The 27378-nt window shown below is 43.7% G+C and overlaps 3 protein-coding genes across 8 annotated transcripts; 1 reads left to right on the top strand and 2 right to left on the bottom strand.

Annotated features, from left to right (window-relative positions):
* Positions 1–3485: 3485 nt before the first annotated feature.
* Positions 3486–14230, top strand: LOC115756428 (formin-like protein 8). The gene is made up of 8 exons (XM_030696202.2): positions 3486–3939; positions 4061–4137; positions 4307–4390; positions 4495–4565; positions 4669–5027; positions 5471–5532; positions 11281–12437; positions 12536–14230. The coding sequence occupies exons 1-8, from the start codon at positions 3774–3776 to the stop codon at positions 13854–13856; spliced, it is 3297 nt and encodes a 1098-aa protein (XP_030552062.2). The 5' UTR covers positions 3486–3773; the 3' UTR covers positions 13857–14230.
* Positions 14231–14908: 678 nt separating this feature from the next.
* LOC115756421 (protein WVD2-like 7) lies at positions 14909–18791 on the bottom strand. Of its 6 annotated transcripts, XM_030696190.2 has the most exons (9): positions 18673–18784; positions 18290–18584; positions 17350–18075; positions 16857–17255; positions 16656–16720; positions 16212–16317; positions 16055–16126; positions 15829–15951; positions 14909–15265 (listed from the first exon to the last, which is right to left on the bottom strand). In XM_030696190.2, exons 3-9 carry the CDS (start codon positions 18073–18075, stop codon positions 15242–15244), a joined length of 1515 nt encoding a protein of 504 aa, XP_030552050.1. In that variant the 5' UTR covers positions 18290–18584; positions 18673–18784; the 3' UTR covers positions 14909–15241. The 6 variants fall into 6 exon arrangements, with proteins under 6 accessions (XP_030552050.1, XP_048135955.1, XP_048135957.1 ...); XM_048279998.1 differs by having other exon boundaries at positions 18290–18791; XM_048280000.1 differs by having other exon boundaries at positions 16230–16317; positions 18290–18791.
* A 3831-nt stretch (positions 18792–22622) lies between these two features.
* On the bottom strand, positions 22623–24260 carry LOC115756422 (probable galacturonosyltransferase-like 9). The gene is made up of 2 exons (XM_048280003.1): positions 23061–24260; positions 22623–23000 (listed from the first exon to the last, which is right to left on the bottom strand). Coding segments are annotated over exons 1-2 (1086 nt in total). The 5' UTR covers positions 24145–24260; the 3' UTR covers positions 22623–22998.
* Between the last annotated feature and the right edge of the window lie 3118 nt (positions 24261–27378).

The following is a 27378-nucleotide window of genomic DNA, read 5'->3' as shown; positions in this document are numbered from 1 at the left end:
AAATTATCAAAAAAATTCTAAATATATTGCAATTATATTAATTCAATTTTAATTTTTTTATTTTACTTGTTGAATCCTATATTTTTTGCAATTATACCAATTCAATCCACTTTGCCTGTCGGCATTGACGTGTATATTTTTTAATATTTTTTCTTATTTGTTTCTCTCTCTTTGTAATTTCTTTCCTATTGTTTTGTGGCCTCAGAGCTCCGGCAAAGAAAAATAAAAATAATTAAATATAAAATAAAATATTATTTAAAATTGATCACGTCCTGGCCTGTCAAATGCAATGAATCGATATAAATGCAAAAGGTTTAGAACTAAATTGAAAAAAAAAATTAAGACTGAATTGACACAATTACAATAAATTTATGATTGTTTTAGTAATTATGTCAAAAAATGTTGGCATAATTAAAGAAGGTGAATAAAAGACAAGAACACAGAACTTGGACGAGAGAGCGAGAGATTGCATTAGGGGGAGGGGATGAATGTGGTGTGGGGGCAGTGCCCCATTTTCGCCGGCTTTGGTAAGGGGTAGTGATCCTCGCTCGACCACAATCGACGCTCCCAGGACCTCGTACGGCGGTAGCGGGATCGCAGCTGCCGCCATATGAGGGTTGGCTTACACCATCACGTGGCAATTGCTAGGTCCATCTTACCCTCATGCGATGGTGGCAAACAATCCCACCGCCATGGCGCGAGTGCCTGCTCCTAATTTCTTGAAATTATAGTCGAGCCTCGTCGATGAAGTTAAAGCGATGGCGATGCCCCCATCTTAGCTAGCGAGAGCGGGGGCTGCCGACTCTCATCAAGGCCTTTTTGAGGACTAGTGACCCTCGCCCCGACCACAAGGCCCTTCATGCAATGGTAGCATATGCTCACTCACCATTTGTACATGAGCGAGGGCCAACCACCTTGCCGTCGAAAGTTATCGAAAATAATATATTCAACGAAAATAATATAATCCTTGTTGTCGAAATTTATCTAACATAATATATTCATTTTCCATGAAAATATTTAAATATAAATTATTGTCGCTTATAAAAGAAAAATTATTAGTTATTTCAAACGATACGAACTCTTATTTTTTAAAAAAATATTTTTATCATTTTTTTTTACAGAATAAACGGAACCTTAAAATTCCATGTATTTTCCCAAACGACAACGAAAGGCAGCCAAAATCCGTCGAATCACGGGAAAGCATTTAGACCGGTGGTCAAGAAGATTCGGCAACTTTTGGAGGAAGAGCCGCACCTTGTCGTGAGAATCATGCGTAGCTTCTTCCTTTCGATTCTCACTCTTCAGAAAACTATCACGAAATAGGGAGAGTGTAAATTCTTAAATATTTGTTAAAAATATAATTACGGAGCTTCGATTTTATTTTATTTTTGGTTGAAACCGAGCTTTGATTTCGATAATAAAAAACATTACATTTTTTTTTGGGCAATTAGTACACTTTTAAGCAAATCAGGCTTGTGTTTTAATAAAATTTCGACACGAGAAACTAGGGGTGTCAACAAGCCGAGTCTCGGCCCGGCCCGAGCAAGCCCAAAACTTAACATTACCGAGCCCAAGCCCAAATTACATGTGCCCCAACTCTTCGGGTAGGGTCAGATTTTTTTCTTTTATTTTTTTATTTTTTGAAATCAAAATAACTTCACAAATCCATAAAATGAAAGAATATAAAAATAAATAAAAATAAATTAAACTAAAAAGAAAACGTTAAAAAAAGCTGGAGCCGCCCGACCCGAAAAGGCTCGAAAATTAGGTGAATTTTCGGGCCAAATCGGGCCGGGACGGGCTTTTTTGACACCCTTACGACAAACACATTGTAGGATTTAAACAACGAAGAAGAGCACATATTGATTTGTTACCTTACTAAAGCTACCATCAGTTGAGTGCCAAAAACAGACAGAATTTGAACCCCATTTGAAAAGTCTAGGGGCTTTTTTAAATCGGGCTAAAAGAATTCCCCATAAGCCTTCTGATATATTGTTGTAATAAAAAAGAAGAAAAAGATTGACAAAATATCTAAATAAACAAAAAAGGTGTTGTCTGTTTTAGCGATTTAAGATATAATTTTTTTGATAACTGAGATTTTCTATATGCAATAAACTATTCATCGGAGTGGTGGAGGTGTGCCAATGCCATCGGATAAGACCCCAAGACGTGGTATTTGAAAGTCAAATTTGAGACCTCATCAATTTAATTGTGTAAGGCTCAGGAAGCTCAATCAATTCGTTCAACGCCTCATTAGCGAGATTTAAGATATTTAATATATAATAAAATCCATTATCGAAAACCAAAAGTCAACCTAATAAAAAAATAATTTGAAGGCACCTTGATGTCAGTAAAAAGAATATGCATGTTAAAAAGTTAAAAAGATGGAAATCGAACTTGAGTTGATCAATTCAACCTCCGTTAATTGAGTACTGGCTTGACTTTTGATATAATTCTGTTTTTTTTTTTTTTTTGGTCGAATTTGATATGATTCTGTTGACCGGTTGTTTTTCTTTTCTAATTCAATTCAATTTTGGCCATTTCAACTGTGCACATGTCGGTAGTCTAGCTCGAATCATGGATATGATACTTGACGTACTGTCCTAGGACCTTTATTTTTTAACTTAGCTTCTTTTTTCAACTTCACTTGTTCGATGATGAATGAGCAATTGTGGAAAAACATTTTTCTCATTTTCCCATCAATATCTTAGGAACTTTGCAAAATGATGCAGAAATACATGCGGTCCGACATCTTAATATTCTGAAAGTTTCAAGCATTTTGGATTTAAAAAAAAAATCAAAACGTGTCGGTCGTGTAATTCAAGTTGAGTAAAATGTAAAATCAATTTGCATAATTGGGTAGGTTTTGAATTGCCACCGCCCTCCGCCCACTTCGACCGCCTTGCTGACACTATTCCTATCTCATAGTCGGAAATCGAATCGGTCATGGTCTAGTTTTAGGATCGTGGAATCGGGAAGCGAACCGGTTATCCTTAGAATCGCCCTTAAATCGATCCATCCATACTGTTTCGATCCATTCTCTGAATTGAGCTGACTTGGCTCTCATCCGTGGAGAGAAGGAAAATGGCATATTCCGCGGGTATTTGTGCAATTACGCTAAATTGAGGTATCAAATTCATAAATTTACAAAGCAGAGATGTACGTATGTTCCATTCCACCATCGTTGAAAACTCATGCATGTCTTTGATACTTCAGTCTCTCTTTGATCCCATATTTGAGAAGCCTTGTGAGGTTTGCTTCTCTCGTTTTGATGCGGCCGCGCTCGTCTTTAACCCCCTCCTCCTCCATTTGACTCGCTGTCAAAAGACTTTGACCACTCAACTGACGAAAAAGAAGAGGAGGCAAAAAACTGATGAGTGTGTATCGCGAGATATCGGCTGCGAATTGGGTGGATGTCACACCCAAAAGTCGATGTCAGAATCTTTCGCCTGCGAAGCTCAAATCCATTAAAATAATCCCAAGATTTGAGATCTCCTCGACACAGCAAGATTTGGTCTCATTTTCAATCCTCAAAAGCTTGAGAGAGAGAGAGAGAGAGAGAGAGGACCAGACAACGCATTTCCTCTCTCCTTTCTGCCTCAAAACAAAAGCAATGCAAATTCCATGGTGATTGTAGAGAGAGAGAGAGTGCAGAACAGGAGCCATTTCGTTTTTGCCTCTCTGGGTCAAGTGAAAAAGCAAAAAAGCTGGAGACTTGCATCTTTTATTAGCTCCATAACCAGCTGAATTTCATCCTCCGAAGCGAGCTGGTGATGGAAAGAGACGACGTCGTCTCGTGGCGGAGGAGGACCTGCGACGTCGACGCCTTCGATCCGCTTCAGCCCCCTGATTCCGGAGAGGCTCACGTCCTGGCCGTCGATGACAGCTTCGTCGATCGGAAAGTCATCGAGCAATTGCTCAGAATCTCTTCCTTCAAAGGTAATCGCGTGTCTTAAACCTCTTGCTCGAGGGAGCCGAAACGTGCTCTTTTCCTTTCGTCTCATGGAGAGAAAGAGTTATGGGTTTCGAGAGATGAACGTTTGGTGTCGCAATTTCGTAGTGACCACTGTGGAAAGTGGAAGCAGAGCTCTGCAGTTTCTGGGTCTGGACGATGACAAAAGCTCCGGTCGTTTCAATGTGAGTGGCAATCGAAAAGCTCTCACTTTCTTTTCCAAGACATTTCAGTGTTATTTCGTATGTATTGCTTTCTTCTTTGCAAAGTTTGGCTGAAAATGGAAGTGAGGCGAGGCCATTACTCTGTTTATGAATGAGCCTGAACAAAACCGTAGTCGCATCTGGTTATCAGGGGTTGAACTTGAAGGTGGATTTGATCATCACGGACTATTGCATGCCTGGAATTAGTGGATATGATTTGCTCAAAAGAATCAAGGTCGTTATTTTACTTATCAAAAGTTTCTTTCTTTCACCAAAAAAGAAAAAGAAAGGTTGGATTTTTCATGAAAATAAATCTACCCAATGTCTGTCCAACGGCAGGAATCGTCTGCTTTGAGAGAGATACCCGTTGTGATCATGTCATCCGAAAAGGTCTTGGCACGTATGGACAGGTATTCTTCAGCATTTCTCCTTAATTTCTTTCACCTGATTTGGCAGATTTTATTTTATTTTTTCTTCGTGTGGGTGTGATTTGAATTGGAAATTGATGAACAGGTGTTTGGAGGAAGGAGCAGAGGAGTTCATCGTGAAGCCTGTGAAGCTATCGGACGTGAAGCGACTGAAAGCGTACATGAGGAGAGATTTTGGAGAGAGAAACGAAACCGAAACCGAAAACACAGCGAAGGTGAATCCCAAGAGAAAGCTGCGAGAGGAGGACCACGACGACGATTACGATGATTCGGATCTCTCGGCGTCGTCGCCATCGCCATCGCCGCCAGCTTGTTCTGTCTCGTCGTCGCCACCGTCGACTTCTTCGTCTTCCCCGTCGTCGCCCTCCAAGGCTGCTGCCGCTTCCGCTTCGGCTCCATCCTCGGCAACGTCCACGGACAAAAGACGGCTGAGGATGAACGGCTGTGATTAGAGGGCCACGGGATGAGTGATGCAATTTTGCCTTGGATTTCTTTCCTGTGCATTTGACAGAACAGAGGAGTGTCTTTGCCTTCTTTGGCGTAACGCAAGCGTGGAAGTAAATAGATGGAAAGGAAGATTTGAATATGGTGTTGAAGGGGAATTAATTTCGTGAATAGACTTCGTTATTTTCCCGTCGAAGTTTCTGGAGAAATTATATATATTTGCCCATTGCTGCAAGTCATTCCGACGTTTCCATTTCTTGTAATTTGCCCACTGAATTTCCAAAAACAAGTTGCAATGTGTCCCCCAGACATTACCTTCAGCAAAACATTGCTTGAAATCCGACGTAGAGTGAATGATCATTGGTGGTAAATTCGTCATATAAGTATATATGTAAGAATGATTCGTAAATATATTATGGCTGAGTTTGTTTCGGCTTTCCCAGTGGGTTTTAGGCCTTTAAAGCTCCTTGAAGAAAGTACGGGAGAGCAGAACTCAAATTTTGACGTGAGTTTATCGGAGTCGGCACCATATACACATCAATATGTAATTTTGAAATATGTTTTTGAGCAGTCCCTATTTAAATGTATATGACTAGTTTTGCTTAATCACGTGTCAATAGTCAGGTGGACATGTCAGATTAATGTCCAGTTTTAGCAAATTTTGTCAATGCTAGTTTGTGAGGTTAGGGTGCGTATGGTAACGCTCCCGAAAAAGTGTTTACGTTCCCAAAGTGTTCCCGGAACACTTTGGGAACGGAAACGCGTATGGTAAAAAAGTGTTCCCAAAGTGTTCCGGAAACACTTTTCAGAAACGGGAACACTTTTGGAGCAGAAACGAAAAACAAAAAATATTTGTTTCTTTATTCCTGGAACACTTTTTATCAAAGCTTTTGAACATATTTTATAACGTAAGAGGAACACTTTTTGCAATCCTCTGTTCCTGGACTATTCCTTCACACTCTCAAAGACGACGACTTTTTATCAAAGCTTTTGAACACATTTTTTTTTGTAGTTACCAAACACGTTTACGTTCCCAAAAATTGTAACCCGGAACAGAAACGAGAAAAAAGTGTTTCGCTCCAAAAGTTGTTCCGGGAACGTAAACGTTACCATACGCACCCTTAGTAAGCGAATATACTGTAGGGATCCGATTGAACAAATTTGAAGACCCAAATGAACCAATTGAAAGTCCGAGAATGCCATTGCATATTGAAGAAAAAGTTCGGGTACTAATAGGGAAACGCTCCATGTACGTTGCTATATTAAGGCATATCCCCTTGAAATATCCGTCGTCGCGGTGAGAACACCGTTAGCGATCTGCTCTATGAACTAATCAAGGTTGATGCTCTAACATCGGTTGTGGATAGGTTATGTCGAAAAACGACATTCACTATACTTAGCTAGTCATAATGTGTTGCTAGAGACCACTTATGACTTGTGGGTCAAAAAGGGTTTTGAGCACACTGCTAATATTTAGTAAACCTACGAGGTCGCACACAATAGCAAACTGAATTTATATTTTCTATATGCCTTGATCTACTTAAGAAGTGGATTTTGATTTATTCTCCTATTATAAATATTTACGCGATCGTGCATGTTATTAGATAACGATGAAACGCACGATTGGAGATAGACGGTTTGGCGGGCCCGAATTGCCCGGCCCCACTTTTTTTATTACGCGTAAATATTTAGGCTATATATAGACGTGGAGAAAACCCTAGAGAGGTGGAGGAGAATAAAAAAACATAGAGAGTCGTTCTCTGTTTTTAGATCTTTGAGAGAGTCTCGAATATCAAAAGACAATCAAGCAATAGGAGCTCCAAGATGTGTAAGCTAGCACTTGGATCGTTGGAGACTTCGGTTCGTGTGTGTGGATACCGGTAGAGGCGCAATACTTGGGGCGCTAATCCGGACACATCCAATTATCAATTTAACTTCGATTCTCAAAAGGTACATCTTGAACTTCTATGGACTTCAATATACGCATGGATCATGCCTAGGGTTTCGGTTTAGATTTATATTCCACTGTGCTTTTGACAATCCCGAAACCCCATCAGACACAATTATATATAGCACCCCGTCATGCTCAACTGATGCTAATTGCCCACAAAAGGAAAAATGTACAAGCAAGAGAGCATCGAGAATTACATAGATTTATAAGATTGACTTTCACATTTACAGGTTCGAGAGGTATGAAGGGATAAATTGAAACTATGAGGACAGCCCTTACTCTAACTAAAAGATTCTAGATACGGGTAACATCTTTGTGGACTGGAAATCGTCATGAAAGCACCGTACTTTTCATCGATAAACTACTCAATTTCTGGATATTAAGATTTGATTGTATGGGCGACCAATTCTACGGGAACTATCATTGATTCACTTCGACGGCTAATTGATCTTCTCAACAATCGTGCGACGGCTAGTTCTTCACAACATAGATTCATCGACGAAATTGTTGCAAAAATCATATTAATCTGACCGTAGATACTATACCAAAACCAAGGTTTGTCGCTCAAGGGGCATGTTATGTAGCATTTCCCCTCTGTCTGAATGGGCCAGTAACCGAGCCTTACGGCCCAAGATCATGCCAACATGTCCCGGACATTCGTCCCTTTCCCAACTTGCCGGCCTTCCTCTATTCCCTCCGACAGCTCAACCCGAAACATGATTAAACGAATTTCATACCCTTTTGATGTTTGGAAAAGAGAAAGCGACTCGTGCAATGAATTTTCATACCCATTAGTTAAATATGTGCCCTCACCCGATTCTTTATCCAGATCAATGATAATTAATCCGGCGGATAAAAAGAATGCAGAGATCCTGTAATCAAAGTTAATGGTTTGTCCGAAATCTAATGGAATCATCGCAAATTCCAAATAGATAATATCTGTAAGGTGTTCGGACTTTTATATTGGTTTTTGGCGTTGTAATGTCTGTAAGGTGTTCGTTCCATTGTCGCCGTCGGGCATGCCATCATCAATATCATATGTCGAAGAACAAATTCCGTTGAATTGTTAAACGTGGGGAAGTTAGATAAGGACGGAAGGTCTGGACAATGCGCGAAATTGTACGACATGTTCAATCCGATGTTACTTAATTGGGTGAGGAGACTTCTCAAGCAACGTGGTGGAATGGGTGTTACGCGGTAGGACCGAGAGAATGAACGCTTCAATTGCCTCCAAAAAAAGCTCATGATTCACATTTGAAGAAGACAATGAGAGGTGACTTTATGTGACGCAAAACACGAGCCGCGTTGAAAACTGTAAGTTGTTCGAGTTAATCGTTTAAGAGGTGCTTTTGAGATGCTCGTTAACAAGATCCTTGTGAAGAAGCATACGTTGAAATCTTAAAATTCAAGTGATTGACTCGTTAATAAATTCCGAATTTTCAACCAATAAAAAAAAATCCAAAGTTAAGAAATCTACGTGATTTGCATGTGAAATGATTGGTCATTTGCCATGTGCCGTTTACGACGTCAGAAGGCGAGCTCGAGACCCGACTTGTGGTGTTTCGAAATCGTCAAAATTATCAAAACAAAATCTGGAAAACTCCCTCATGCTAATCTCCTATTGATAGTTGATAAGAATTTTGTTTAGAATATAGCCTCTTTTACGATATACGGCTAGAGAACTTTAGTTCCTTCCTTTGCCTTCTTGTCAATGGAGAGTATAAATTACACTCCTTAAAATTTATTATACTTTTGCTAATTTAATCTTAAAACTTTTGATTTTGCCAATTGAGTTTTAAACGTTTTCACGATTTGCCGGATGAGTTTTAAACATTTTCATATTTTTCCAATTAAGTAAATCTGGTCAATTTTGCAAATTGAGACCTAAACATTTTAATTTAACTATAATTAGCACCTTATAACACTATGTTACATCTGTGTCTTCCTGTAGATAAGGAGTATGAATTACACCCCAACACGTTGTATGTGACAAAGGATTCTTGTCGATGAGAAAAAAGCTCAACTTCATAAAACTTTTTTTTTTTTTCGAGAAACTAGAAGCGATGGATGATCTAGTCCTAGTATCTCACCATCTATTAAGACCTATTCGACATCCTATGTACTCGCAAGTCTCCGGATCGATTACACAAGCTAACCTCATCTACCCTTTTGGTCTCGCCATTCGGTGTCTCATCCATCCAAAACATTCATCCGTATGGCTAAGGATATGTATGGAATTTACAACAAGTAATCAATGATTCGATCTTGTTGAGACATCAATAGAGACACAGAACATCGTAAAGGATCCTTATCCGGCAGATTCCGCATGATACTATTTTCGCAGTACTACGGGTTACTCTTTTCGGAGGTCTCTTGTGTTAATCATCAAATACTTGCAAACGGTAACCATAAAAACTCATTGAAACAATAAAAGCGCAAGCCACAACTCAATCTTTGTCAATTTAGGTTCAATCTTTTGTCTCACTTCATCGCATGTCGGACAGTGAGAGGTCAGTCCAATTTCCTGCAACAACTCAAATGTAAATCTGGTCCCGAAAGATATCTTCTCCGACCAGGACAAAGGATGAACAACGAAATCTGAAAACCTAGATGCGTATGATACTTACCAATTTGGGTGTTTTGGATTGGTTGCGGCAAAAAGTGTTGGGGATCTAATCCAAGGACTTTGATTGGATGACAAGATCTGACCTTTCCTTATCTGATTCTGGGAAGAAGTCAAAATAAAGTTGAGTTTGAGAACACGTAACGGCCTACAGGTGCTCCTAGGGAAGAAATGTACCTAATATACCTCTCGCCTTCTGGTGCAATTTTTTTACCCTTGAGTTATATAAAAAAAAAAGGTTCAATCAACAATAGCAAAAGCAAACATTAAAGGTGCAGTCCACTGATTAAGGTAGTGCTCGATGCTAAATTACCGTCACGATGGATATCCCGTAACAACAAGGCCTACTAGAATTTCTCTTAGCATGGGTCTTGATTTGTATCGGACGGCGGCTCGATTTAGATCGAGTATCTCTCAATGGCATCAGTAGCGACAATGAGCACGAAACCAATTTTTACTATCCCTTCGGTATTATCGGTGGTGTTGGACTTTCGAGCTTCCGACTTTGGTATTTTCGGTTTCTAAAGCATCACACTCCACGACCCGACACACCCTTGCCGAATTGTTACGGCTAAAGTCCGTTTCATCGTGCTTTAGGGCCGGTTCTGGTTTTGCTTACAGCCTCTCTCACATGCGACTCTTGATTCTCACCTTTTCACCTCTACTTTTTTTTAAAATTTCAACGTACGAGATTTCAAGTATCTTAAACCTACGCCATTGCAATCGCTTCACAATCTCCAAGATCTGAAATCAACTTTTCCCCCCCTCTCCTGATGCGACCTTTTTCCTTCCGAAGTCAAAACCGACAAGCCGGGCGGAAAATCCCAAAAGCTCGTCGGGGTCTTTTCTCCAGATTCGTTCCTTTTGCCCTTTTCCGGCCAGACCCCCGGCGGTTGGTCATGTTCACCTACTGCAATCCCAGTCCCGGTTTCAACGCAAAGCCCCGTCAACCAACCAACCGCCCAACCCCAACACACCCTCTTGTCTCTGTCGGGCCCCGCACCGGACATCATCCCATCGGCGTCCATTGCCCATTCTCTCGATTCATGCCGTGCAAAGAAAATGATGGGTTGGTGTCCTTCCACATAATTAACTTCCCGCTGCAAATGATTTAGGTGAATCCCCCCATGTCCGATGTAACTAAAAAAGTCTTCCTTTTCAGGACTTTTTTCCCTTTTGTTTCTCCAACTTGCGCTCGTGGGTAATCCTCCTCCTCTAGATTTAGCGTGTTAATTATATTTAATTGTTGAAGTTTTAAACAGGAAATTGTCGTTGGTACTCTCCCATCAATTTGTACAGACCATGCTATGCTTCGATTAAGATAAGTTTTTGGCAGAGTACCGTTTCAACGCTCCTCCGACCTGGTCTTTGACCCCAGGATGTAACCCCGAGCTCTGGTTTCGTCCTTTTATTACATATTTCTAGCGAAAGGACCAAATCGCCCCTGGTCGGCACGGCCGACCCAGCTGCGGACGGGGGGGCCCATTTCGGTCATTGCGCGATGCAAAACCCCGGGGAAAAGAAACCTTGGACCAACTGCCTCCTTAGAAACTGTCAGCGACTAGAGACCAAAAGCGAAAGAAGGAGACAGCAACTGACGACCTCCCCCTCCTCCTCCTTCATTTGCGAAACAGAGGACAAGCGACCGGGTTTTCGTTTCTCTCTCTCTGCAACTTTGATCCGGCAAACAGACTCTCATGGCTTCGGTGAAGAACCGAAGCTTCTTCCTTCTCATGTCGGTTCTCTTCCTTGGGATTGTTCCCGACACTCGCCTCGTCAACGCCCAGCAAAACATCGAGGTCTTCTATCCGAGCTCACCACCCACCCCTGCCCCCACCCCTCCGACCAACCCCCCGGCCTCCCCGTCGACGCCGCCGCCACCACCTCAGGTAGTACTGCAGCCCCCGCCGCAGCCGCCACCCCCTTCGCCTCCTACATCAGACAAGCAGACCATCGCCACGGCGGTGGCGGCCACCGCGGCGAGCACGCTGGTGATATCCGGGTTGTTCTTCTTCCTGCTCAAGAGGCACGCGGCCTCGCGGCGCAGGAAGGAGGAGAGCGGCTCCAACGGCGGTCTCCCGACCATCTCACGCGACGGCTTTACGCGGTTCGATGGTAATGTCAGGGGACTGATAGTGGATGAGGATGGACTGGATGTTCTTTATTGGAGGAAGCTTCAGGGGAGCAGCGGCAAGAACAACTTCGAAAAGGAGGCATTGCGGAGCCCGAAAGGAGGAGGTGGAGAAACGGATGAGGTAGGCGGGGCGCCTAGAAGAGATCGCCGAGGAAACTCCGAGCCCATCCAGGAAATCCATTTGCTCCGAGAGAAGTCCACGACTTCCTACGACCCACTTAAACCTGAAGCAAACGACGCGGTTCAGAATGTCGTGCCCGCTTTTCCGTCTCCTCCGCCTGCCGGGCTCCTCCTAGAGGCTTTGGAGATATCCACCGCGTCAATTCGCCCGCCAAATGTTCCTGCTCCGCCGGTGGCGCCACCACCTATTCCACCATTAGCACCACCCAAAAGGTCAACGGAGGTACTCACCTCATCAGCAATCGGAACCAATACAAAGGCCGCACCACCACCCCCTCCACCAATCCCAGCCACGAAAGCACCACCGCCTCCTAAGGCAGGCGGTCTGGCTTCATCACTAAAACCTCCACCGCCGTTGCCGAAAGCAATGCCAGGCGCCAATAAACCAGGGGACTCGTCATCGGGGGGCGCTCAAACCGGAACAGATCAGGTGAAGCTGAAGCCACTGCACTGGGATAAGGTGAACATTGCCAACACGGAACATTCTATGGTGTGGAACAAAATCGAGGGTGGCTCTTTCCAGTAAGCGCATTCTGAGAAACTCGCGGATTCTAGTAGCTCTAGGACATGGATACATTTTTGTTTCTAACCCCATGCTCATTTTCCATTACTTGCCTCAGGTTTGATGATGATATGATGACAGCTCTATTCGGATCCGTTGCCACGAACCGCAAATCTCCTCGAGGGAACACAAGTTCAGCGATTCCTGGTGCCATCATTCCGGGCCCATCAGGACAGATCTTCATACTTGATCCTCGGAGGTCACAGAACATCACGATTGTGCTCAAGTCTCTGAATGTTTCGCGCAAAGAAATTCTCAATGCGCTCGCCGAAGGCCAAGGCCTAAATGCCGATACTCTTGAAAAGCTCGACAGGATCGCCCCCGCGAAAGAAGAGGAAGCCCAGATCCTTGGATTCGGCGGCGACACTACAAGACTCGCCGATGCAGAATCTTTCCTCTACCACCTCCTCAAAGCTGTCCCCTCCGCTTTCACTCGTTTCGGTGCCATGCTGTTTAGGCTGAACTACGAATCAGAGATCCTACAGCTCAAAGAATCTGTACAAACAATTGAATCGGGGTGCAAAGAGCTTCGATCACGAGGACTCTTCATGAAACTTTTGGAAGCGATCCTTAAGGCCGGCAATCACATGAATGCCGGCACTTCCCGAGGAAATGCGCAAGCCTTCAACCTTACCTCTTTGCGAAAACTCTCTGATGTCAAAAGCACTGACGGAAAGACTACCTTGCTTCACTTTGTCGTGGAAGAAGTGGTCCGAGCAGAGGGGAAACGCTGCGTCACCAACCGGAACCGTAGCTTGAGCCGCACCAGCAGCCAGAGCAGTAGCACGAGCGCAAATTCTGAGAATCGGTTGTCGAGAGAGGAAAGAGAGAAGGAGTATATGATGTTAGGATTGCCTGTCGTAGGAGGTCTCAGCACTGAGTTCTCTAACGCGAAGAAAGCCGCAGCACTTGACTATGAAATCTTCGCTGCCTCATGCACAGCTCTCACGTCCCGTATGGAGGAAATCTGGCAAATCGTGTCTCAAGCCACCGGGGATGTAGGAGGGTTCGTGAGAGTAATGCAAGGATTTCTCGAAGCCGCCCAAGATGAATTGAGTGCCTTGAGGAAAGATCAGGCAGCTGTGACGGAGATGGTGAAGAGGACAACTGAGTACTACCAAGCAGGGGCCTCAAAGGACAAAGGAGCAAACCCACTTCAGCTGTTTGTTATTGTGAAGGATTTCCTGAACATGGTTGATCAGGCGTGTGTCGAAATTGCTCGAGACAAGCAGAGGAGGAGAACGGCAGCAGTGAGCACGGGGTCATCGCCGCCAACATCTCCAGCAACAAGACCCCCTGTGAGGTTCCCAAAGTTGCCACCACATTTCCTGTCGGATAAGTCCAGAAGCGCGTCTAGCGGATCTGATACAGATTTCTGATTCGGCTCATATTTGAAAGGGATCAAGCTAGTGTGTTTAGGCATAGTAGAAACTGTACTATACGAGGACGCATCAAGCGTTCTTTCATTCCCATCACATTCTTTCCCAATTATTGGTAAATATGATCCTGCATATCAGTTTTTTTCATCACTTGCTGTTGCAATGTTGTCTCTCTCGTTGCTCGAGTCCGGATACAATTGTCGAGCTTGATCATTATTCTTTAGTCCAAGATGATTGAAGGAAAAGATTGTCTTTTGTGCACGTTCCACGAGTGATAACTACTACTGTGTTTTGGTAGAGAAGAACCTTCAATTCCTGAGATCTGTCCAGGCTTCACAGATTCTGAAATGTGACAGACCCAGAAACTATTTCAGAAGAGTCGTCTGTCGTCATTCTAACCATTTAGTACTCATAGTGGAGGATTCTCCATATAAGATCCAGTTCAAGGAAAGATGTTGATTCGACTGTTGCAGGACACGAGAGAAAAAAAAGGAAAAAAATTGCATCCATGGCTAAGTTCATGCAAAACACATAAGAACGTGCAGTCATTTCGTTTGAGATATCCACTGGAGGAAACAAAATTTGCAGAAACCGAAAAGCCCGTGAAAAGACGTCACTTTTGCGGAAAACCAAACATGCGTACTACAACAAGTCTTCCGATTGTCAAATCAAGTGAGACACACATAGAAGATGGGATTCCGAACACACTAATTAGACGGTTGCCAGGTGTTTGATGCGCTAGATCACGAGGATCCTAAGACTCCAAACCACAATGCACTTTCCATAGAGTGATAACACGATCATGTCTCGACATCTTGTTCGGAGCATGATATGTCAAAAGAGATCCATTTGAAAGAATAAGGAGGGCCGAGGAAGAAAGCAAGAGTTGTGCTTCCAACCCTAGAGATACAAGTGGAAATATAACTGCATGCGACATTTTCCGCAAATACTACAAGTCTCCAACATAAAGTATAGAAACTGCAAACTAGTCCTATGTAAGTGAAGGTGTGGAGGTGGGGGGGGGGAGGTCTGTGGAGACTAGTAACGCCTTGTGCAGATTCTCAGATGATTCTATAAATCAAAGTTTCTGAGACAATCACTGCGTATATGTGTAATGATAGAGAGTGAAAAAAATGCGACATCTCAGGAAACATCTGACCTACCTTACCTTAAACTCAACACTGCTTTTATCTTTGCGACAACATAACCCAGACATCTGACCTACATCTCAAAGCTCCTCCTGTCTCCTAAATGACTGGTGGTGATCCGCTGACTTTACACACCATTGAGTATGTGGATATTTCTCTCAGAATGCCTCTGAAGTACTCCAAACCAGACCCACCTCTTCGGCACCCTTCCTCAAGCATGCTTTTCAGATAATCATATCAAACTTCAGCCTTGTCAACCACCTGTAAAATTGATTGAACAATTGTTAGTGCTATGGCCACAATAAAAACGTCCACCGAACGAAGCAAAGGTACACGATCAATGGCGAAAATTAAGTTAAGCTATATGAAGTTGTTGTGCTTTCGCATTCCTGTCTCTCTTCCAGACATAACACTGCTGAAAGGCGAATGAAAAACTGCGGTAACTACAGCACTTTGATTCCTGCTTCTGAATCAGCCGGTTTACGCTGGAAGAGGGGACAGTTGATAGCATCATGTCAAACACTCTTAAGGCTCATTTGGAAATGAAGATGTACCAAAATTAATGATGAGAAGAATGACCTCCTTTTACCCCTCCCTCAGCATTCTCCGGTGACCCCTAGACACAGACGTGTCCAATAATAACTCATAACATAAACATATTATGCTCAGGCAGAAAAGCTGCTCCATTCAGTCTAGACAATTGAGAAACATTGTTCCTTCACAATTATATGCTCTCCTCCAAGGCACGCAACCGAACTCTCCTTATAATGTAAGCACTTCACGATCTTGAACGGTTTGAATGGATTAATATGAAAGAACTGTACCTTTTTCAGGCCGTTTGTCAATTTACTATGCCTTGGCTGACCTGATATGGATGTGCCTCCCCGGGTGAGACCAGGTATTGAGTTTTTGTGCCCTGCCTTCTTTTCTTCCTGACAAAAAGCAATCTTCTTGTACTAATGTGATCTTTAAGGAGGATGTTATGCTAAAATTCTCACAAATTCCATGATGCAAAAAATGCCCAAACCCAAATAGATATGTTGTTTATACCTTTAACTTTGTGGGATATTGTGGCTTCCCTTTATCTACAGCTGTGGATCTTTCCTTCAGCTTCTTCATAAACTGAAATAAGATGACGAGAAAAATATAAGCCTGTAAAGGATACAAAAGAAACATTTTCAGACTAAAAGGATAAAATGATCCACACCAGTGGAACCTCTGTAACCTTTCCCGCCCTCTCATCACTTCTGGAACCATAAGAAGAAGACGCAGGATGAGAAGCTTTTCGTGCCCCACTCCCTGCTTTAAGTGGCCTGAAGAGTGATATATGAGATTGATGTTAATGATGCACTGATAAGTTAAAACCTTGCTCCTTAGGCACACAACAAATTACGAAATAATTGGGTTTGCTCCGAGACGTAGAACAAAAATTTGTTTATTTGCATCAAGCTAATTTTAGTTGTATAATAAGTCACTGCAATTGATCGAGCAAATAATATGCTGGTAGAATACTTTAAACAGCATTAGAGAGTAAAGTTGCAAACTGAAAAAGTTAGCATCTGCCAGAAAATATCACGTGCATTAATTCAGACAAAAGGTAGGATGCAATTGGGGCAATATGCATGGAGAATGTCATTAATTAAATCATTACCCTCCGCTTTCCTTCTGTTTAATTAGGGGAATGGAAGCCTTTGGTTCTTCCTCCCCAGATAGCACCTGCCAAAGTTAGAACCGATGTGCTTTGTGTGTTACAAACAACAGGATTTTGAACAATGATAATCATCAGTTCCAAGTTCCAACAAAGAAGTTGTATGTTTGAGATGAGAGAGATCAACGTCGTCATAAAACTTACCTGCTCTGATTCTTCACCAGACAATTTCAGGCCCACATAATTGTGCTGGAACATCTTGAATGCTCGCTTGACAATGTCCTTATCCCCCATCCTCTCCATGATGAAAGATTTCCTTGTGGCAGGAGAAGCTGGATGAGAATTTGTGGAACCCAAAGCAATCGACATGTGCAAGGCTTTAGGAACTGCATTTTTCTTCTCTCCCTTGGCAAGGTTCTTGCCCTTGGCCGGAGACGGACTAACTCCTGGCTTGCTCAAAGATTTCAATGAAGATGCTATTGGGGTAGTGGAAGCCGATGGCCTCAACTGTCGAGGTGTGGTCACTTTTGGGGCTTTCATCATTGGTGACTGTGGCTTCTTCTTACGTACCGCAGCGTTCTGCTCCTTACTTGCGCCGCTAATCTGGACCAGACAAAGAAAGGGGAACCAGCAGTATGATCAAAGCAAGTATAATCAAGATCCTTCAACGATGGTCAAGAGATTGTGTTTATTGTACCTTTTGAGGGAGCTTTGGCTTGTTCGACTTTGCACTCCTCACTTCATATTTTGGAGTGGCTTTTGTCTCAATTTCGCAATGTGGCTGAACTTCCTTAACATCATCTTGAGATCCAATAGGAGGCACCACTTCTTGCACATCCTTCACTAAATTGTATTCTTCTGGCCTCTCAATGTTGTCGCGCACTTCTACCACTTCCTTCACCAAGTTAATTTCCTCTGGTTTACCCAAGCCGGTGATTTCAAGATTTCTCTCCGGTTCTACTTGCACTCCCACAACCAACGAGCTTTGACATTCAATAGTAATCAAGTCATCCTCGTTCGGGTCTTCACTGTACAAAACATTTGTCTCAGCTAACAAGCTCATCTCTTGCTTAATTGCTCCAGAGTGACTTTGATCCTCGTGTGCATTGATCTCAAAAGTGGCCTCATCATCATCCCTATTCAGATCTCCATTGTTTTCACCTGTTCGCAATGAATCATCCATCATTCTCTTCTCCTCATCCAGTAACTCAGCCTTTTGAGCAGCGATCTTTTTGTAATGGGCTTCAAAGTAAGCCCTTTTCATGGCCACTGATCCGGGCGCCGCACACTTCTCTACTTCTTCCATGTATTTATTAGGCGAAAAGGACGACCATTTCTCCCAAGAGAGCGAATCGCCCTCAAACCTACCAAATGAAACCGACACTTGAAGAGCAGCATTTGAAGCAGCTGTTGTCTCTCCCATCTGCTTTCATGAAGATCGAGAACCACACACTATTCTCAGACACCTTATCCCAGTATTATTGACAACCCCCAACTAAAACAACTTCAGACAAGGCATAAAAACCTTGAGCAGTCAACTATGAAGTGCCAGCACAGGCATTAAAATGGAATCAATTTAATCAGACAGGGCAAAAAGGGAGTCCTTTTCACAGATCCATAAGAGGAAGAAGCCATACCTCAGCAAAAGTTCAAATTTTACCACAGAGCTATTTCACCAGCCACGCAAGCTGTGCGAAAATCATCGCCACCTGTAGCCCAGCTGGGAAGTCCATCAATCTATCTACTAAGAGACAGTGAGAGACCAAGTAATGAGCCATCCAGGATGAGGACAAAAGGGAAAGGATTAATATCTGCAACCGATTCAGAAGAGAGAGAGAGAGATGAGGATAGCATAAGCATGTGCTCCTCTTCTTTTCTATTGCTTCTCGTCATTTTCAGTCCTGAGATGGGGCTTGTCTGGTTCCGGTTCTTCTGGAAACTCCCCAAATGATAAGCTCACTCATCTATCTACACGGAAGTAAAAACCCATGATGAAGGTAAGAGAGACAGAGAAAGAAACCGTTGCAAAGGTAGCAGGAGGCCCCCGACCCAACTAGGTTTCAATGGAAAGTTTCCACCTTTTTCCACTACAATCTTGCAATCACTTCTTTTGGAACTGAGGAAAGTCGGACTCTGAGAGAGAGAGAGAAAGAGAGAGAGAGATCGCTCGATGTCGAGTCGAGAGGAGAGAAGTTGCGGCAATGGAAGGCCCCAACCCAACAGTTCTTTAACCATTTTCCGAGGCCAATAAGTGCAGTAGGATCAAAGCATCCCCCACGAGTTCCAATAGACTAGAAGCTAGGAAGTGATGAGCTCAGCAATCAAAGCACATGGCAAAGGCGAAGGCCCACCCAGAAAAGCACATTGAGAGTGTGTCTGCGGGAGAGAGAGACGGAGAGCGAGGGATGGCACATGTGACGGAAGTCTTCCATCGAATGATCTCCTCCTACTTACGGCCTCTGTGGACCCTCTCGGATTGAATTTGGTTGCTCCAGAACAGTTAACAATAATTGTCAGGAAATGTCCAAAAGGCCGAAAGCGACGTCGTTGGAGGCATCGGAACGTGACCATGGGAGCAGAGTAGCCGTCCAAACTCCCCTCGTGATTGTATGGCGTGAACACAGATTTGCAGCCGATCTCTAAATGCAATTTCTCCGTGCGTCGGAATAAAAAATTCCGACCATTGAGGTCTCGTGGCAAAATGACCATGGACTGAAATAGGGGCTTTCCTACCGGACGATGAAAACTTCCACTGACCATTTTAACGTGACCCATCTAACCGGCGACATTGAATTTTTTATAATCCGAAATTGAACGATCCAACAGTTGACATGGGGTCTTTTTTATCCGGCAGTTTTCCGAGGCACCAGAGAAATGGCCTCAAAATCGCTGTTCGACATGGATCTCGTATAATCCATAACATAAATGTTAGCAAGTGAGCTCAGCCTTCAGGTGACCGGGGTCTGGCCACTAGAGACCTAAATCCGATTTCCCAAGACCTAGGTCCAGCTGCAAAGGGTTGGGTTTCCGGTCGTGGGAACTTAGGTCTAGTCCAGGACTTAGCAACTTAAGTTTGGTCGTGAAAGTCTCGAGTCCCAACTGCAGATAGAAGTGGTACAGGTTTGGTTACGAATGGATGGATCGAGTTCACTCTACTAAAACCCACTTAGTCTTTACCAACCCAGATTCAACCGAGCTCATCAATAGTCAACCGTCCACTAACCTATCTTAACCCCATATGCTCTTCTCTCGAAATAATCAGTTCAATCTAGAAAGCAGAACAGCTAGAATCAAATCCCTAACAAAGCATCATCTACCACTTCGGAGACATATCAAGGTTAGGTACTTCTTTGGGTAATCCTATTATCCTAATTGCTATTTGATGTTGGGGTTCAGGGATCGTCGATCCTCGGTCGAAATTTTTGGCTCATACCCTACTTGGCTTTGCTTTTGCACACCTTTAGACCCGTCTGCTGTCTCTTGCTATGAAATGTCCGGTTTGGGCGCGAGGGACTAACCACCAATTGTAGACGATGATTGCATACATTGCTAAGATCGTTTGCAAGCAGCCTCCTTTACTGGAACTGATAATTGGTTGGTCCGAGGCCTGCCCGAGCATTAAGCTCGGGTCTAAACTCTCGCCCTAGACCATCCATCACAAATTGTCTATAATCCACAAATTCAATATGGGCTGGGCTAGGCCAAGCTTTCTCCCTAGATGGCCTTGCCGAAACCAATCAATAATGTCTTAGCCTCTTATGGCTAAGGCTAAGCTTTGGCGAGCCCGCAAATTGCCAGATCCATGACCAGGTCTATTCGTAATCATTTGATTCGGCAGTCATTACCCGGTCTCTAACCATTCATCACATCAAGGGTGAGTATTGTGGTTAGGAGTGTTTCTCCTTCCATTGACGAACACATGCCAAACAAATCCGTACTCGTACTGTTGTCATTCATTTGGGCCGACAAGTGAGTCAGTAGGCAACCCGATTTTTTAGCCCATTAAGGGCAGGAGTCGCTTTGCTTCTCATGTTCCGAGGTCATTCTTGTAATTTTGTCTCCACGTAAGGGAAAAGTGGTTTTCGCCTCTCTCTCAAGTTTCCCCTGGATGGGCGGTGGGCCCATGGTGTTTTACTTGACGAGTGTTTGGGCCCATTTAATTTGCAAAAAGAAAAATAATGTTTTTTTTTTCAACTCCTCCTTTTTCTTTTTCTTTTTTTCTGTTCTGGTTTCTGACATTATCCACCACAATATGAGGTATGTCCAACAATCTTGTCATAAAGCCCACTTGTTTCAGACATGAATTAGAACATGTAGAGTTTGTCAAAGCATCATCTGGAATGTTCATTAAAATTAGTTTCTCCGGGACATAGCAACTTTAAAAAAAAAACAGTGCAAACTCGACAACCTTACACGGCGCAACTCTCCATTCGGTCCAATGTAGCGGTTTCCGATCCATCTTGAACGCTCACACGATGTCGACGCGGGCTTCTTCTTCCTGTTGCCCTAGAAACTCGGCAGAGAGGAGTATCATTCTCACCTGGAGCTTTCTCTGCAAGTTCTCGTTTGACTTTTCACTGCTACACGATGAGCAAATGAAAAAAACAAATAAGAAAGATTCTTCGCTTATATCATTATATTTTCGGGAAAAACGCTTCTTTTTCTTTTTTTAATGTCTCCGACGTGCCATTTAAGTTTTGCTTCGGGTTCGTCGGCGATCTCATCGAAGCTTCGGTTGGAGTCAAACCAGGTTCAGTCGAGAACAAGGCTCCGCCTCCGCCGCTTGCTGAATACGAAGTAAAAATTAACCCAACAAAGAGGCCAAATCTGCCCATTTTTTTAATCAGCAAAAAACAAGGTCAACGAATCAGAAATCTCTAATATTCAACACGGCGGAATCGTCATCATCCGCTCCAGTCGGACGCCCAATCATCGCTGCTGCGGATCATTCGATTTCGGTGTTCGAGTCACTCGGCGCCGGCGAAAGCGCTGTGCGGACATGTGGAGATCGAACCCCAAGTTGTGTGAAAAGCACGTAACGAAGCGCCAAAAGTCAAAAGACGACCGATTTATGGCTTCGATTTCGATCCCAGATTAGCCGCTAAGGCACGTTGGGTCCCCAGCCGACCCGCCAAAAGTGTCTCGCTTCTTTTTCTTTTTTTTTTTTTTTGGCGGCTTTTCTCTTAGGTGTCGTCGCAAACCCGACGGATTTTAGTCAATCAGCGGCGGAATTGTACAAACGACCATTGGATCTGGCGGCGCTGGAACCCTCTCGACGTGCCACGTAGACTGGAAGAAACTTCGAACTAGCAAGGCAAGCTACAGAGCCGTAGGCTAAGTGGAATCGATTCCTAGGACAAAAAGGCTCCTCCTAAGCTCTCTAGAAGAGGAGAGAACCCAGTCGCTTGCGTGGCAAATTCGTACAAGAAAAGCAGAGGATTACCGTGGACATTGCAACCGCTACGAATTTCATAAGACATTTTGAAGAATATTTTTGATCAAGTCGATGTTAATGTCCGGGGGGGCAGAGGTGTGGATTTAGGAATCCTCGAGGCCCCAAGGGAAACCCGCGAGCGGTGCGAGCTGGCTGGACAAATCATTTTTCATTTATTTTTCTGGGTTATATTTTTTTTTTTTTAAAAAAAATTATGAGGAGAGCGATGGACATGGACAAGTAGATATTGAATTGATTTTTTCCAACTTGCGAAATTTATTCTCCTTTTTTTAGGGGTTTCATTCATTGATCATTGTGAAAATGAGAGTAGTGATCTGTCCAAAACAGAGTGCAGCTTTGATTAATTGCTGCTGCCAAGCTCAAAAGCCAACCACTAGAGATAGAGATATGGGGAGTGTGTCAGTATTGATTGGACTTCACCTAACTCAAACATCAAAAAAGAAAACCCAAAATAATTAAAAAAAAAATTCCGCAAAATTAAAGAGGTAAAAAAGAAAATAGGCAACACAAGCGAGAACGCAGAAAGAAAGAACAACATGGTTTGTTATTCTTCATCCTCCTCTAAAATTTGTGAATCGAAATGGAATTTGGACAACGACAATGACAGAAGAAGAAGAAGAAGAAGAAAGTGCTGTAAGAATCATCAATTGTCCAACCTAAACAACCCCCCTTAAAAAAAAAATATTGAGAATAATGATCAGCGATCACAACAAATGGAAATCCCCACCACCACCACCCACCGGAAAAAAAAAATAAAGAGAGATTGTTCTTCATCCTTTCCTACTGTGGCCAAACCAATCTGTACAACACGTATCAAAGAATCATCAATCTGGACAATGTATGAGAGAAAGCAAGAAAAGATATAAGATCGAAGAATCATCATCGAGTCTCTCGGAAAATCCTCCAATTCTTCACAACAAATAGCTCGTGTACCCCGATCAATGTCGTCCCTCAAGAAGAGCCCGAGCCAGAACCCGAACCCGGACCCGATCCGAGACCGGATTCGCCGCCCCTCCTGCTGTACAAATCGTAAGGATGCCACAGGCCGTCCAGCGGGCACGGCCTCCTCTCGTCCAGCCTCACCCACGGCTTTCCCTTCCCGCTCCAGTGGAGCAGGCTCACCGGACCCGGGTGGAGCGACCTGCAGCTCCCCCTCACATTGTCGCCCCCGAGGCCGTGCTGGTTCCACCGGTGGTCGATCGCCTCCACGTTCCCCCCGAACACCAGCAGGAACGGCGGCAGCGACCCCAGCTCGTATATCCTCCGCCGCCTCTGCACCTCCATCCACCCCTCGATCCGCTTCCGGTAGCCCCCTTCCCGCCACCTCGCCAGGTCCATCACCATCACCCCCGTGTTGAAGTAGCACGGCTCGCGCGACCCGAAGGCCCGGGACAGGACCGGGTCGGACCAGAAGCCGTCGGTGAAGTACTTGGTGAAGTTGGCGTGGCAGTACTCTGGGGCCCCGATGACGCGGGAGCCGCGGAGCGGGGTCTCCCAGAGGCGGCGAATGTCGTCGACGACGACGAGGTCCGAGTCGAGGTAGATGACCCGGTCGACGCAGGGGTCGAGGATGTCGCCGAGGTAGTTGCGGGCGTAGTTGAGGGGGTTCTCGAGGGCCTGGCGGACGGAGGAGGAGATCAGGTTGATGACGGTGTCCTCCCGGAAGATGTAGACCTTGAAGTTGAGGGAAGGGAAAGTGGAGCGGACGAGCCGAGTCAGGACACGGGGGCTGGCCGGGTCGAACTCGGCGGCGACGAAGTGGAAGAAGACGTTCTCGGGGCAGGAGGCGTGGCGGAGGACGGAGTGGACGGCAGCGATGGAGCCGCGGAGGTACTCGGAGTCGAGGGTCATGGCGATGTGGACGAGGGAGGGGTCACAGGAGGAGGCGGGGGAGACGGCGGGGCAGCCCTGGCCGTTACGGTACTCGGGGGCCTCAGCGAACCGGGGGACGTCGGCGGCCGCCGGGAAAGAGCGGATGGCGGAGCATAAGGGCGACACGGTCAGGAGGATGAGGAGGAGGAGGAGAGGAGTGCCCATGGAAGGGCACGGTTGTGGGGGGGAAGGGATCAAGAAATCGCCGGCGAGGAGAGGGTCTTCTTGGGGTAGGAGACAACGATGGTTGTGGCTTTTAAAGAATGGGCTTCGATTGAAAAGAGAGAGAGAGAGAATGGAGTCAATGCGAGGGCAGGCAAGGTCGAGGGGAAGTGAAAATGGGAGGTTTTTACTTCGCCATGAATGGTCCTTCCTTTCCAAGACGGGTTGAAATTGGAGCGGAGAGGTCTCGGGTCGGGTTCGATCCTTCCGCCCGCAGTAATTCTTGGGGATCGGGGCTTGGTCGAGGTAAAATGCGAATCGGATCGAGAAGGTAAAGATCGAGGTAAAAAGTCGGTTTATGGCAATTTGACAAAAGCATGGTATGTAATCAAAGATTGGCGTCGCTTTGACATGTTAATATTCGCCGATTTATTTCCCAAAAAAGGATTAATTTCCCAGTTAGGTGATTTGTGCGTATTTCTCGATGGGGAAAGAACGAAATGACTTGGAAACAGGTGGCAAGCAAAGAATATTAAGATCCCTTTTTTAAATTTTTTCCCCCCCTTGGGGAATATTCACCTAAGCTTGCTTCTAATTTATCGGGTTGGCGGGCGGTGGGTGTGATGCGCCTAATCGGATGGTATTAGGCAAATTACATTCTACTTAGCCTCTACTTAGAGCCATGATTAAACCACGATGATCGGCATCTTCTCGTCCCTCTCGAAATCCCAATAACAAAAGGGTAAAGGAAAAAAAAATTGCGGATTTTTTTTTAATGTTTTTGAAATTTTTTGGAACTAAAATGAGAAGGACTTAATGTTACGTATTCGTTATTATAATGTCCTCGAAGGATGAATTAGAAGCGAAGGTATAATGTACTTAGCGTGCGCCGTACTTCCCCCATTTTGCCTTCCCGCATTTGACATCGAGAGCGGACTTTGGTGCGTTGAATTAAATTTCTCGTTCTAATTTATGACCGATGTTTGCTTTCTCGGAGCGAAATTATGACGCGAAAAAGAAGTTGAATATCATAGTGGCATGCTGCCCGGAATTGCAGGGGTCTAATTTTATTAAAATCTCTGTCAAATTTGGTCCCGTGCAATTTAAGCAACATTCGACATGAGGTTCAATTGGATATTCCAATTGGGCACTTCCTTATATACGTGACAAGTAAATGTCTAATTTACCCCCACACGAATAAATTTGTCTCTATAATTTTTCCTCTTAGGATTATTATTTGGACAAGGAAAGAATGTTCGGACGGTTCAACATGTCTTGTCTTGGCCGTATGAGTAGTAATCCCAGGTTGGCAATGTTCGGATAAATCGCAATTCCCGGAATTTTTTTTTCCTTTTTTTTAGGAAAATTAAATTTCGTATTGGAGGAAATGGAAGTAAAAGATTTCATTTAGTTCTCTTCCGTGATGTGGGGTCGTATGATCGAACGCGTTTAGTAAGATATTCGTTAATTAAAGTGGATTTACACATTAATGATAATGAGGTCAATGTTAAGTTTCTTTTTGGTCAAATCAATCAATTAAGTCGATTAATCCCCCTTAATGGCACTTTTTGGAAAAATGAAGATGCGGTGCACTGTTTGTAATTTCGGTGTATTAATAATATTGTTATTGGGACTTGGAGTTTTCTCTTGGTTTGCCCGAGATTAATTAATTTAAAGGTCCGTCTTAGTCATAGCTCGTATGGGCAAAGGGGCCACTGTTCGTTGGCTCGTCCATTTCGGAAATGACTAGACATTTCGACACGTGAACGATTTCAATCCCCAAAGAAAGAGAGAAAAAAAACACACGTGAACGATGACGAAACGGGAATTGGAACGTTGCAATGCCGTGATCTCCTTTCATGGAAAATCAATCGAAATCGATAATTGTAGAAAAGAACGGAAAAATTGGAGGCGAGTCGAGCCGATACAGTACCGGGCTCCAGATGAAACTGAAGCTTGAAATTGGACTCGAACTTGATCGAGGGCTTCTTTTCTTTGCTTGAGCTCAACTCGATACAAAACTTAGGGCACTCGAGTCTGGCTCTACTTTAAGTAAGTAACACCAAACATGTTAAGTAATCTTTTCTCGCTCAATAGAACTCAAATCCGCTAGAAATACTCGCACTTGCCCTTTTCGTTGGTGCTTAAATTTATATTAGAGGGTAAACGTATAATTGAATAGTGATATTACATTTTACATCATTCCTCGTCAAAATAGAAAAAACACGTAAAAAAATGAAACGGTCAATTAGGTTCGAGCACCGATCGTAAGTCCACATACTATGGGGTCGAACTCGGCTCGACAAGCTACTCGAGCTTCTCAAATTTGGAAATAACTAGGCCAATCTCGAGCAGGTGACGAGTAGCTCGACTTGTTCCTTATCGAAACCAAACGGTTAGATCGATGGGCAAGTGTATGGCCGAAAATGATCAAGCGAGAAACATGCATAATATAGAAAAGTCCTTTGATTAAAAATAAAAAATGTCAAGTAATTAATTCTATTGTTTCTTATCAAACATGGAATAGTGAATTTTATTAGGAAGCTTTGAAATGTGCAATTGGTAATATATTGCTTTCCACTATATGTATATTACTTAACTATTAGTCGGATCTTCAATACTTACCATATTACGCGAATTCCGATTTTTCAAACAATCAACAGAGTCGAGAATAATAAAGTAGAAGAGAGAATTATGAAATTCGCATATATTTCGATATACATAATGAAGATTACATCGGTTTATTTATGTACTTTATGATGTCACTATAATATAATATATAAATCAATCAAGACACATGCAATCAAAATAAGAAATACACGCAATCTTGAAAGACATATAGAATTAACAGAATTATTAAATATTCTAAAGATAATTCCTAATTATCTCTAACAAACACGAAACACCTCATGTGTCGAGTTTCATTTCCACCAAACTCATCTAAAAATCCCATGCACAATATGTAATCGAAAGTGGCGAAGGCATAAGCATACGACTAGACGTGGCCGATTCGACCGAATCGGCGGTTCCGATTACTAGAAAAGGCTGAACTGCCGGTTTCGGGCCCTAACGACTCTTTTCCAGCAGGCCTTCTCCCCCCCCTTTAAAAAAAAAACGGGTTGAAATTGGAACAGGCGCTTGAGGGCCAGTTCCAGACTCCCGGTTCCATTTGGCCATATCTAATAATGACAATGCGTACTTATGAAACTAAGTATTTCTTTAAATTTTTATTTTATT

Source organism: Rhodamnia argentea, chromosome 6 (assembly GCF_020921035.1).
Source record: "Rhodamnia argentea isolate NSW1041297 chromosome 6, ASM2092103v1, whole genome shotgun sequence".
Lineage (NCBI taxonomy): Eukaryota > Viridiplantae > Streptophyta > Magnoliopsida > Myrtales > Myrtaceae > Rhodamnia > Rhodamnia argentea.
Note: the sequence above shows the minus strand (reverse complement) of the source record. Positions and strands in the feature narration are given on the sequence as shown.